This window comes from Podarcis bocagei, assembly GCF_964188305.1.
Source record: "Podarcis bocagei genome assembly, chromosome: 4".
NCBI classification, from domain to species: domain Eukaryota; kingdom Metazoa; phylum Chordata; class Lepidosauria; order Squamata; family Lacertidae; genus Podarcis; species Podarcis bocagei.
The window spans coordinates 28776711-28789495 of NC_138128.1; the positions used below are offsets into that span (position 1 = coordinate 28776711).

General features: G+C 42.6%; 1 protein-coding gene across 1 annotated transcript in view; it reads left to right on the forward strand.

Moving 5' to 3' along the window:
• Positions 1-12785, forward strand: part of SLC9A9 (solute carrier family 9 member A9) — a 277743-nt gene that overhangs the window by 146176 nt on the left and 118782 nt on the right. The window contains exons 10-11 of the mRNA XM_081190736.1: positions 8476-8589; positions 11950-12061. Of these exons, the coding sequence (XP_081046862.1) occupies positions 8476-8589; positions 11950-12061 (226 nt within the window). The remainder of the gene's footprint in view (positions 1-8475; positions 8590-11949; positions 12062-12785) is intronic.

The window sequence follows — 12785 nt, forward strand, 5'->3', positions numbered from 1 at the left end:
TCTTCCAGACCCACAAAAACTACGCTAACAGGAGAAGGAGTTTTCAAACCTTTCTCAGAGTCCAAAAATATGCAGTCATCCACTCAGCAGCTGGGCCCATAACCAAAGATGTTGGCTTTTTGCAGTATGGTAGCGCTGCAGAGAGCTTGCTGGGGAGATCATGCATTAAAAAGAAAGGACTCAAAAATAACTTAAAGAAGGTTTTAATAAGAAAAACAAAAACTCCATTTACACTAAATACATCAACAAACCAAACCAGACCCAAACACCAACCCATCCCCCAGGGTAATGGGAGAGCTAGGTGCTGCTCCTTATATACTCTACCCAAATGCTGACACGCCTTAATCAAATACAACTCAGCAGCACCTGCTATGTTTCACAGCTGTAAAGCTGGGTCTCGTTATCTTGCTCTGGCCCTTGCTCTGGCCCCTTAAAGACATACACATGGAGTGGAACAATGATGAACCTTTATATTTAAAGAAACCATTCAACACCTCTCACTCCCCATCCTATCCATGCCACCCAAAACAAGATTGGATTCTCCAAATCAAGGTCCACATCATGATGGCTAAACATTTCATATGTGAGTTTTCTTTCCCATTTACAGGCATTGTTTAAAATGCTGTCTTATCATAATCAGTGAGACATCCCTGACGTCTGCACATGTAATTGACAAGATTTCCTCTACCTTTTTGAGCATTGATTCCTTTTGTCACCTACTTTCCTCTTTTCCTGCGCTTCCACTTTCCTGCTCTCCATTTCCTTTCCTTTTCCCCTTCTTCTTTTTCCATATTCAGCCTTGTGGCATTTGTACAGAGCCCCCGGTTGTTTCACGGACTATTGACCAGTACACCACTGCTTTATTCTTCCGCTGCCACCAACCAGGTTTCTTCTGGTGAAATACTGAGTCTCAGTCAGGTTGTAAAGTCAACAACGAAGACTAAAGTTTATTGAAGAACAAACAAGTTTTAAATATATTCAGAACGGTTTCTCAAATGCGCACCCTTAACTAGATGTGGCACTATCTCACACTGTCACACTCTTCTCTCAGTTCTATCCCTGTCTCTCACTCTAGCTGTCACAACCACTATGTTCGTCTCACTGGCTCTGACTCTGACTCCTCTATCTCCCAATGGTAAAACCCCTGGGCTGAGCCTCAAAACCGGATAGGCTCCGCCTCTGAGCTTTCTCATTAGTCAATCGACATTAACCATTTCCATCCCCCTGTCCGAACATAATCACAAAAAATAGGCAAACACCACAAGCCTTCTCTTCTTTTTTCCTTACTGAATTATTCTGCATTTATTTTATTTTTATTATTTTTATTTTTAAAAGGTCCCCCTCCTTTACTGGGTGGGTTGCGTGAGAAATAATATATCAGCTATTCCCCTTATTTGATTGCTTCTATTTTCTGTTTTTAATAAAAATCACACAAAAGTGAATAATAACATTATATCTATTAGCCAACACCAGACTGAAGCTTCTGGTGATGTATCTATGCTAGGTTGTGCTGCGACAGTGAGAGTAATTCCTAGTTAATTTCAAGCTTTGAAATTGCTACATATTGAGTCAGATCATTGTAACACAGGCTACTCAGACTGGCAACAGCAGAAGTCTTGTTTGGTGGGGCTACCAGATTTGAGGGTGGGCTTAAGCAAGGTGCTCTCTGAGGGGTCCTTGCACTGTCTTCTCTCCACAACCGTTGTACTGTCCTGATTGCTCCTATCACCTTGCTTCCCAGGCTTCTGTTTTTTGAGGGAAATGAAAGACAAAGGAACCTCTTTGTCCCCTTTCCACAGCCTGGTAGGAATCAGTGGAATGAACAATGTCCTTTTTTCTTTCTTGTTTTCCTGAAAACAAAAGAACAAGACGGGGGATACACTTTCTCCTCACCCTTTCTTATCAGGCAACAGGAAAGGGAACACAGGGGTGTCTATTTCTCACCTTTTTATCAAGGTTGTTAGCATACAGTTGTGGGCGCTGCTGCTCTGAGGAAATAAAGATGGCTAGGGCAGCGTACGCACCATACATTTAAAGAACACGACTTATCCCAAAGAATCCTGGGAATTATCATTTGCTAAGGGTGCTGCCTATGGTAGCTCTGAGCAATGTAAGCAACAGTTCCCAGGATTCTGTGGGGGAAGCCATGTGCTTTCAATGAGCTTAATAGGAGCATTGAATGTATGGTGTGTACACAGCCTGGAGCTTTGCTCCTGTGCAACAGTGCACATACTCTCCAAAAAGCATTTTTTTTAACGGAAAAAAGATGTGGTGAACCCCACAACCACACCCTGAGCAGCACCACTGGCCTTGCCAGCCATGCTACCTAAATCCTTCTAGCCCAAGGTGTCAGGGATTAAACCCACTGTCTTCTGGTTACAAAACACATGGTCAATTCTTCCCTCAAAACACTGGAAAGCAATAGGTTAGAAATAGCTTAGAAATACTACTAATAGTATTTATACTACTATCTTTGGGTTAAAGTAATGATTGAATTCAGTTATAAATGGTAGCCTTTCACTCATTTTGTAATGTGCTGCTGTTTATTAGTATTGTTGTCATGTGAAAAGTTGGATGTGCTGTTTTGTTTTTATCATGTTCTGGGTGATTTATTTATTTTTGTACAATTGATGGCCTTTGACTAAATAATAATGATTGGGAGTAATGCTTCTGAACATTCTGTGACATCACAGCATCTCATCCAATGGCTTTGTGAGAAGTGGCAGCCGGTTTTTAAACTCCCGTGCCTCTAGAAAGAAAAGTTAAAAGAAAGAGGTGGGATTCCCACCCCCACCCCCGTTACGTAATTGAATAATGTAAATAAAGTTTATATTGTAAAATTTAATACTGTGTGAATATATATGAACGAATTACTCCATCTATATGAGTAAAACTTTTTCAGAATAGTTTACAAGAGATATGAATACAATTTCCAACCATGAACAACAGAATACCAAACCTCCCTTAAACCTGCAAACATTAATAAAACCACCCAAAATAAATATATATTCCCAGCCCAAAGATAAAGCACATTCCCCCCCCCAGACCATCAACCCAAAGAAGCTCAACAGCAGCACAGATAATCAGTCATGAATGAAAATACCTGGGTTTCAAGGCCTTTCCAAAGAAATGAACGGTAGTAGCTTTACAGATGTCAACTGGCAGTGAATTCCAAAGTCGTGGGGCCACAAAATTCTTATGAAAACAGATTAATTTCCTGCATTCCAGGGTCATGGTGTCGAATATTAAGCTCTAATATTTCAGGTTGGTCTAAATGGATATCTGACCAGACATACAAAAAAAGCTTGCAAGCAACAAAAATAGTTTCTGGTCTTGTTTCAAGAATTAATATGGCAGAACAGAGGCTTTCCTCTCAGCAAATTGAAGATGAATGAATGGTATTCCGTCTCCTTAGAAATGGAACTGATTGCCAGAGGTTAGTGCTATGATGGCAAGTCACAAGAGGGTGCCATTGTGGGGGAGGTGCTGAGAAGGAGATTGATTTTCCTCTTTGCGTTTAAAACATGAGCAGCAGCCTGTTCCATCAATGCAAAAATAAAAAGGTAAATATATTAGTGTTTTGTGGCTTGGGGGACAATTGGTTTGCATCAAAGACATTACTTCTTCCCAGTGAGCACAGGGAGACCAATTACATATTAAAGCACTCCAAGTTTCTTTGTCAGCCGCACGGCGCAACAACAACAAAATTGGCTTCAAATTATGCCTTCCTTTCCGCTGAGAGCTATTTTTCTTTGCTCCCAGGTCTCAGCTAAGTATATTCCACATAGCTACATGACCGGCGTCAGTTTTGCATCTGACTCACGGCTGATTCAGGTTCATAAGAAGATGGCAGCACAGGGGGTTTTTTTTCCTTTTCTGTATGTGGCCTCCACCACTTGGTCGCATGGAGGCTCACTGTGGTCAACTCACTTTGGGAATATCTGCAAGGGAATACACAGCTACACCCTTGGGCCTGGCTGGAGTCTTTATGCCACCTGCTTGCAACAAGCAAACAGGCCACAAAGAACCAGCCAGACACTTGCTCAAAGTCGCAGGATATGCTGAACTACAGCTCAGCCAAGAAGGAGAGGGAGGAGAAGTTCCATTGCACAAGTAGAAATTATTGCGCTAGTGGAAGCCAACTGATAATAAAAAAATATATTTAAAACAGCAAAGGGTAATTCACTAGATCACCCTATTTTTGTTGCTGCTGCTTTTCCTTGCAAGGTTATCTTCCTCCAGAGGCCATTCCAGAATCCTATAACGTGCCATGATCCTGTGTGGCAGGCTGCAATCACTAAATAAGCTCAGGCTTTAAAATTGTCACCCCATATGAAGTAAAAATAAACCAGGGACTTATCTTCTTATATGCATGATTCCTCCCATTCTAAGCCGCTTAACCTAAGAATGAAGAACATAACACCACTGCGTGGTCAGCATTCATTATTCCTGACTTTTTCTTTTTGTACCCAAAGCATCAAAGATTTCAGGCTGCGACTTCAAAAGCAAAACCTGCTTTGTGCGTGCGCATGTGTGCAATTTTTCTTAAATCTCTAATTGAAATAGAGAAAACGAGTAAAGTGATTAACATATTACACATTAATCATGTAATAAAAGTGTTTCAAATGCCAGCAGTACTGATGTGCTCTGTGTTCCCTTACAATTTAATTTAAAAGTCCGCCAAAAGAACTTCCTTTGTTATAGATTTATCAATAATCCTTGACTTCGTGATACACTTTTGATCATTGTGTGCTCATTAAACCACAATGTTCAAATGCCATCAGTTTTGCACCAAATTGGAAAACAGTGACTACAGTGGGTTGTGACTTTTAATGACCTTCACGTATCTCACAGAAATATTCACATTTCCATGCTGAGGTGTGTGTGTTCCACCATAGATACTCCACAGAATGTCTGCTGTATACAAATCATGCACAGCACAGGTGGGGAAAGGAAATATGGGGCAGGGATGGCAGAGATTTGGGGAAAGGGATCATCATTTTGCCCTATTGCTTCTCTTTGGGGAATATAATGAGAGGAGAATTATTGATATTAGGCACAGATTTGCGATGTGTGTGTAAGTACTGTGGCTTTTGTATATGTCCTTGCACAGATTTCCAACCAATGAGTGTAGGTGTGCATCCTAAATCTCTTATAGTATTCATTCGTTTCTGCTTCCATGTTTCTTGTTTGACATCATACAGGAGCATTGAGAGCCAGTGTGGTGTAGTGGTTAAGAGTGGTAGTCTCGTAATCTGGGGAACCGGGTTCGCGTCTCCGCTCCTCCACATGCAGCTGCTGGGTGACCTTGGGCCAGTCACACTTCTTTGAAGTCTCTCAGCCCCACTCACCTCACAGAGTGTTTGTTGTGGGGGAGGAAGGGAAAGGAGAATGTTAGCTGCTTTGAGACTCCTGAAGGGGAGTGAAAGGCGGGATATCAAATCCAAACTCCTCCTCCTCTTCTTCTTCTTCTTCTTCTTCTTCATATTAATCTAAAGAGCCATTCTCACAAACCCTCTGTCATATAAGGAGCTGCTTTCCTATGGAGCCATATACAATGCCGCTCAGCTGCAGCACATGGTAACATACATACCATACATTTAGATGACTCCTGTATTAATCCAAACTCCCCCCCTCCTCCATAGAATCCTGGGAACTGCAGTTTGTTAAGGGTGCTGGGAATTGTAACTCTGCGAGGGGTCTCCTGATAACTCTCAGCGACCTTAACAAGCTACAGTTCCCAGGAAACCATAAAAGTCAGTGGCATGGATCTTGCCCACTTTCTGAGGGGAAGAGTTGAGAGTTGGGTGGGAAATCGACTTAAGATAAGCCCTGCCAGCATGATGATCATATTCACTCAAATGCCACAGCCGTATGAAATCAGACCATGAAGAAATGGCTCCCGAATGGTCATCAGTGGATGTGATGAGGGCCAAAGTTTCAACACTTGTGACTGATTGAAGGAGATAAAATAAATGAATGAATTTAAGTACATATTCATATCACCATTACTTCAACAGAGACGCTTTCCTTTTTATTTTATTTTTCTAATCTTTTTTATTCAGTTTTACACCACACATTTAAATTCAAACATTAGACATAATCATCAACATTTAGGATTCCCTGAATCCTTAGACCTCCCTCCACCTTTCCATGGTTTCCATTTTCAATCTTTTTCAACTGCATCATATATTTTCTCTATTTTTCTTAAAATAATCTATTTTTAACCTAGTTTTTTGTACAGTGGTACCTCGGGTTACATAGGCTTCAGGTTACAGGCTCTGCTAACCCAGAAATAGTGCTTCAGGTTAAGCACTTTGCTTCAGGATGAGAACAGAAATTGTGCTCCGGGGGCGCAGCAGCAACAGGAGGCCCCATTAGCTAAAGTGGTGCTTCAGGTTAAGAACAGTTTCAGGTTAAATACGGACCTCCAGAACAAATTAAGTACTTAACCCGAGGTACCACTGTACATTGCAAGCGTTACTGAAATCCTGCCAAAGTTTTCAGTTGTTTACAGTGTTCTCTTAGGTAATTTCTAAAACATTTCCTATTCCTTGTTAAAGTTTCTTCCTTCTTGGTTTCTGATTTTCCCGGTTATATTCACCATTTTGGCGTGGTCCATCTTTTTTTTTAATATTCAGTGCCTGTTTAAAAATTATTGGCATAGCAGCCATATGCACCTTTCTAGGATGGGAGTTCCATCAGCATGGAGCCAGCACTAAAAAACCCCCGTCTCTGGTGCCCACCAGTTATCTGAGCTTAGGCTTCACTCACAGTTTGTACTCTCCAACATCTTTAATACTACAGCAAGCAAATTCCTTGTTCAACTTGTCCTTCCTGTTTGGGGTGACCATATTTATTTAACGGCTCAGCTTTGCATCTTTGATGTGTCTGCAACCACAGTTAAGATTTTCTTGCGCCTAAGTGTGGCATTTATGCCATTCATTTCCTCCAGTCTTTGTCTGAAATAATATTTCTCACATCTGTTGCCTTTTCCTTTGTCATCCTTCACTGATTTAAAAAAGCACATAAGCCCCATTGAAAATGTAAAGCGAAATGTCTCCATAGCAACCCTTTTAATGCTGTGATTTATGAATGCTCATCGACAGAGTTTGCAAAATGAGGAAGCATCGGAGGGACAAGATCATTCAGCTACAAAAGCCCCTTTAACTGGGATTTTTACAAAGATGAGTCCAGAAGAGCAAATGTCATGCATTTTATTTTATTTTTAAAGTTTTCTCTAGCTTATTTCTGCTGATATTTGAAGATATTGCATCAGGCCATGCAGCCTCTGAAAGATTCCCCTTACTATAATCTATTAAGCTAATTGACTATTGAGTTTCCTTGAAAAAGCCATTGCTTGATTTGTGTTTTCTTCCTTCCCACAGGGAAGAACGTATATATCTTGTTGCCGTAAAATTGTTGCTAAACTTAAAAAATAATGTTAAATTTACATTCTTAAATTAAGCAGAAATTAGAATAGGCTGGCTGTAGCACAGGTTCCTGATTTTTGTTTAGAGAAATTGACCCTCTGCACCACTTGTTGCCCCTAAAATGCAAGTCTGGCAAGCTTGTCAGAAACCAGCTAAACAGTTCCGCTTGTACAAGAGTTTTAGCTGTGCAACGGAACTTCCCCGCCTGCTCCTCTTCCCACATTCCCCCTGTGTGCCCCACATATCTGCTTCAGAAAACCCTGGAACCAGGGGTGCCAACTTGGACAAAATATTGGAAGGGGCAGGTAAGCCCAGGGCTGTCTTAAGCATATGTGGCCCTGGGGTGCAAAGATCCGCCCAGCTCCCCCGGTTGCCCAGTCCCAGGAGCACAGGAGGGCAGAACCAGCTGGCCACCTCAGCATCTCACTGGCTCGGTCGCCCCCGAACTCATGGCGCAGAGTCTCCCGCAACAGAAGAGCCCACCGCAGTGCTCCGACAGACAGACGGGCTCTTCCCCGGACTCAACTCTTGGGCCCCAGACTCTCGGCCTGGTGCCCTTGAGAGCCTGGCACCCAGGTGACCCACACCACTAGCGCCTATGGGTAAGACGGCCTTGGGTAAGCCCCAGCCCACATAATCACACAACACCATGCAACACACATCATTTGAATGGCAATGCCCATCAGCTTGAGGGGGGCCTGGCCTCTCATATATTTTATTGAGGGGTGCCAAAGACCCTTTGGCCCTTAGGAATTGATTCCTATGGAACAGATAAAGGTGGTGCACCTGGAGCATAGTTTTCCCTAACTCCTAAATTATAAGCTCAAAACAACTACCCCTGGCTATGTCTATGTCTACTACTGTTTTGTTTTGTTTTGTTCCACATTCACTGAGACCATTGCTTGCAACCTTCAGTATTGAGATTAAATGTTTTTAAAAATCTATGTACTAGATGTTTTGTGGATCATTTCATGAAAATCCATTCCCAAATAGCAAACCCAGATGATAATGGGGTGGGTTTTTTCCCCTTTTCTCATTTCAGTTGTTCGAGTTCATGAACTTTTTGGCTGAGAATGTTATCTTCTGTTATATGGGATTAGCATTGTTCACCTTCCAAAATCACATCTTCAATGCACTGTTTATATTTGGAGCATTTGTATCCTTTTTTTAGACACCAGCAAATATATGGTATGGAAAACACAATGTATGGTGTGCAGTTAATCCCATAATTGTTGATATAAACCAGAATCCAGATATCTTTCTCTGTATGCAAAAAAAGAAAGCAAAAAGATTGTAACTATTTTCTATGTCCAAGAACACTTGGGGTGGCCAAAATCAATTTCTCTCCAGAAAATCTGTTCCATATTTTTAATTGTATCCAGAACCTGAATTAGTAATAATTTTATTCCATTCTTTATGAGCAACTGAATCACAACCTCAAAACATATATTGTTACACTATCCCCTGTGTAATGTGTTTGATGTTTCATCCTGCAGATGGTTTTCAAACTTCAGGGCTTCAGGGAACGCTTTCTGCATAAAGATGTCCATCAATGAATCTCATCTGAACCATCATTAGATGCGGCCACGATGGCCAACTATCGCCCAGTCTCAAATCTTCCATTCTTGGGCAAGGTGATTGAGCGAGTGGTTGCTGAACAACTCCAGGCACGCCTGGAAGAAGCGGACCATTTGGATCCCTTCCAATCGGGATTCAGGCCTCATCACGGGACTGAAACTGCCTTGGTCGCACTGGTTGATGATCTCCGGCGGGCTAGGGACAAAGGTGAGAGCTGTTTCCTAGTTCTGCTGGATCTCTCAGTGGCGTTTGATACCATCGACCATAACATCCTTCTGGACCGTCTTGAGGGGCTGGGAGCTGGGGGCACTGTCATACAGTGGTTCCGCTCCTTCCTCCTGGGCCGTGTTCAGAAAGTGGTGGTGGGAGATGAGTGTTCAGACCCCTGGGCTCTCACTTGTGGGGTGCCTCAGGGTTCTGTCCTCTCCCCCATGCTTTTCAACATCTACCTGCAGCCGCTGGGAGAGATCATCAGGGGGTTTGGGCTGGGTGTTCATCAGTATGCGGATGATACCTAGCTCTACCTCTCTTTCAAATCAGAACCAGTGAAGGCGGTGACGGTCCTGTGTGAGTGTCTGGAGGCGGTTGGAGGATGGATGGCGGCAGACAGATTGGGATTGAATCCTGACAAGACAGAAGTACTGTTTCTGGGGGACAGGAGGCGGGCAGGTGTGGGGGATTCCCTGGTCCTGAATGGGGTAACCGTGCCCCTGAAGGACCAGGTGCGCAGCCTGGGAGTCATTTTGGACTCACAGCTGTCCATGGAGGCACAGGTTAAATCCGTGTCCAGGGCAGCTGTGTACCAGCTCCATCTGGTACGTAGGCTGAGACCCTATCTGCCCGCGGACTGCCTTGCCAGAGTGGTGCATGCTCTGGTTATCTCCCGCTTGGACTACTGCAATGCGCTCTACGTGGGGCTACCTTTGAAGGTGACCCGGAAACTACAACTAATCCAGAATGCAGCAGCCAGACTGGTGACTGGGAACGGCCGCCGAGACCATATAACACCGGTCTTGAAAGACCTACATTGGCTCCCAGTACGTTTCCGAGCACAATTCAAAGTGTTGGTGCTGACCTTTAAAGCCCTAAACGGCCTCGGTCCAGTATACCTGAAGGAGCGTCTCCACCTCCATCGTTCTACCCGGACACTGAGGTCCAGCACCGAGGGCCTTCTGGCGGTTCCCTCACTACGAGAAGCCAAGTTACAGGGAACCAGGCAGAGGGCCTTCTCAGTAGTGGCGCCCTCCCTGTGGAACGCCCTCCCACCAGATGTCAAAGAGAACAACAACTACCAGACTTTTAGAAGACATCTGAAGGCAGCCCTGTTTAGGGAAGCTTTTAATGTTTGATGTATCATTGTATTTTAATATTCTTTTGGAAGCCGCCCAAAGTGGCTGGGGAAACCCAGCCAGATGGGCGGGGTATAAATAATAAATTATTATTATTATTATTATTATTATTATTATTATTATTATTATTATTATTATCATCATCATCATCATCCCCCTGTGCTGGTACCACAGAGCCCCTGTATATTGCTACCAAGCATGGAATGTTTTAGGTTGCACCAAGAGTACACATGGCCAGGTCTTTTGTCCCTTACTGATGTTCTGCATAAAATGAAAAAGCAGTCTAGTGCTGTTTTTCAGGAATGCTTGCCCACCTGTACTGAGATTATAAGAGCATATGGGAAAGAGCTTTGCTGTATCAGAGAAAAGCCATAACTAGCCCAGCATACTGTTACCCCACGGTCACCAGTCAGATGCCTCTTGAGAAGCCAACAAGCAGGAGATGAGCTCACTAGCACTCTCCCATTGTGACCGTCCTACAGCTGGCATTCAGAGCCATATTGACTCTGGCCATGGAGGTAGCAGCCAGCCAACATGACTAGCAGCCACTGATGAAGAGCACTGTTTGCTAAAACACATTTTTTGAAAACGACATTTATAAGCAACCAACACAAACTTCTTAATACACACACATACATTTGTCACAGTGTCCACATGGACCAATTCACTGAATGTACAATGAACAGGTGGAGCTACTGTATTTTGACCTAAATCAGAGATGAAGGTATTGCTGAACTAGCTCCCATCTTTCCAGACCAATAGTTATGCTATCTGGGATGACAGGAGTCCAACATTATCTGGAAGACTACAGGTTCACCATCCATATGCTTCTCAAATCTCCACCAAGATACTGCTTCTAAAGTTTGCCACAGGGTTGCTCTCTTCCGCTTGTGTCTATTGTACAGCTAAAGTTTTCAGTGTGGTGAAGAAGACCCCTGATACATAGGGTGAGATCTTAGAAGAAATCTCCTTCCAGCAGGGTATCTGTGTACAGTTAAGAGATGTAATTTTGCTTTTTCTATTCTTTTCTGTAAAACGTCCTTATTTCATCTAAAATTGCTATTAAAGCAACTTTGGCATTAGATGCACAGAGGGATAATGAGAAAACCAACACAATTTTCTGAACCCTACAAAAATAATTGGAAGGTGGGGGGCAGACGCCAGCGTGGAGAATCCTAGACAGATACAATATGAATTGTGAGGAAATGAGACAGTAATCATGTCTCAAAGTACATTTATCCTTCCTGAATTACTGTTTGAGGAAATAATACTGTTGGCGCCTGAACAATTTATAGCAAGCGAAGGGTTTCTTAGAGAGATTGCTGTTGTCTTTGACAAAGATGGAACATGAATTTAGAGTAGTTGAAATGGGGAGGGGGGTGAAAGAGATGTTCAAGGGAAGACAGGAAAAACCCTGGGAAAAGAAGCAGTTCTGAGTAAGCTATGAAAATATTCATTCTGTTCCTGCACCACAGTCTCATAAAGTGATGATTCTTCTGTTTGTTTTAGATCATGCACTGGGCACATCTTCATCTAGTTTTGTCATTTTCCACCTTATTTTCCTTAACTTCTCACTCCCCATGATGTAGGTGGCAATTTTCATAGCAAGAGCCTGTAATATATACCCAATTTCTTTCATTCTCAACTTGGGCCGAAAACAAAAGATTCCCAGGAATTTCCAACATATGATGATGTTCTCAGGTGAGTCAATGGCTTCTGCCGCTTGCTGAGAAGAGAAATGAGCATGGAAGGATGCAATTTTCTTCCAAGGAAAAGGGGTGGGAGGCATAGTTTACTAGACAAAGACAAGGGAGCTACTCTGTGTTTCACACTGACTGGAAAGATTTATCATCACTTCAGAAAGCCTTGCCTCTGTCCTCTGATGATATACAATAATGATTTTAATCATTTTAATTACCAAGGTGCAGCCTGCCCATTAGGAAAGTTTATGAAGTGGACTTGAAAGCAGCAGCTTAGCTGGGGAAATGAAACTAACACAGCATAAACATACTGCTAAATGGCAGCCTCTCCCCTGTCCTATTTGAAGAGGACTCCTTCATCTTGGAAGTTGGTTGATGCAAGCACCATGCTTCCTTTGGTGGGACAGTGGCCAGTTTAAGACATCTCCTGAGTGGGTGGAAGCTTCAAGTGGTGCAGATATGAGCATGCATATCTCTCTTCTCCACAACATGATAATTTAATACATAATGTGAATACAGTACATAATTCATTACCTTAATATATATCATTGCTGGATGTTTCACTGCCATTTTCTTTAATTGCTACGGTGGGCATTGCCCCAAAAGAGGACAAAGGACATGGATTTGCAATAAAAAATGCATAGGCTAATTTCATTTCCTTAAAAATAGTATTTTATTATGTATTTTAAAGATTAATTGTGATAATTTGTATGTATAGGCGCAAA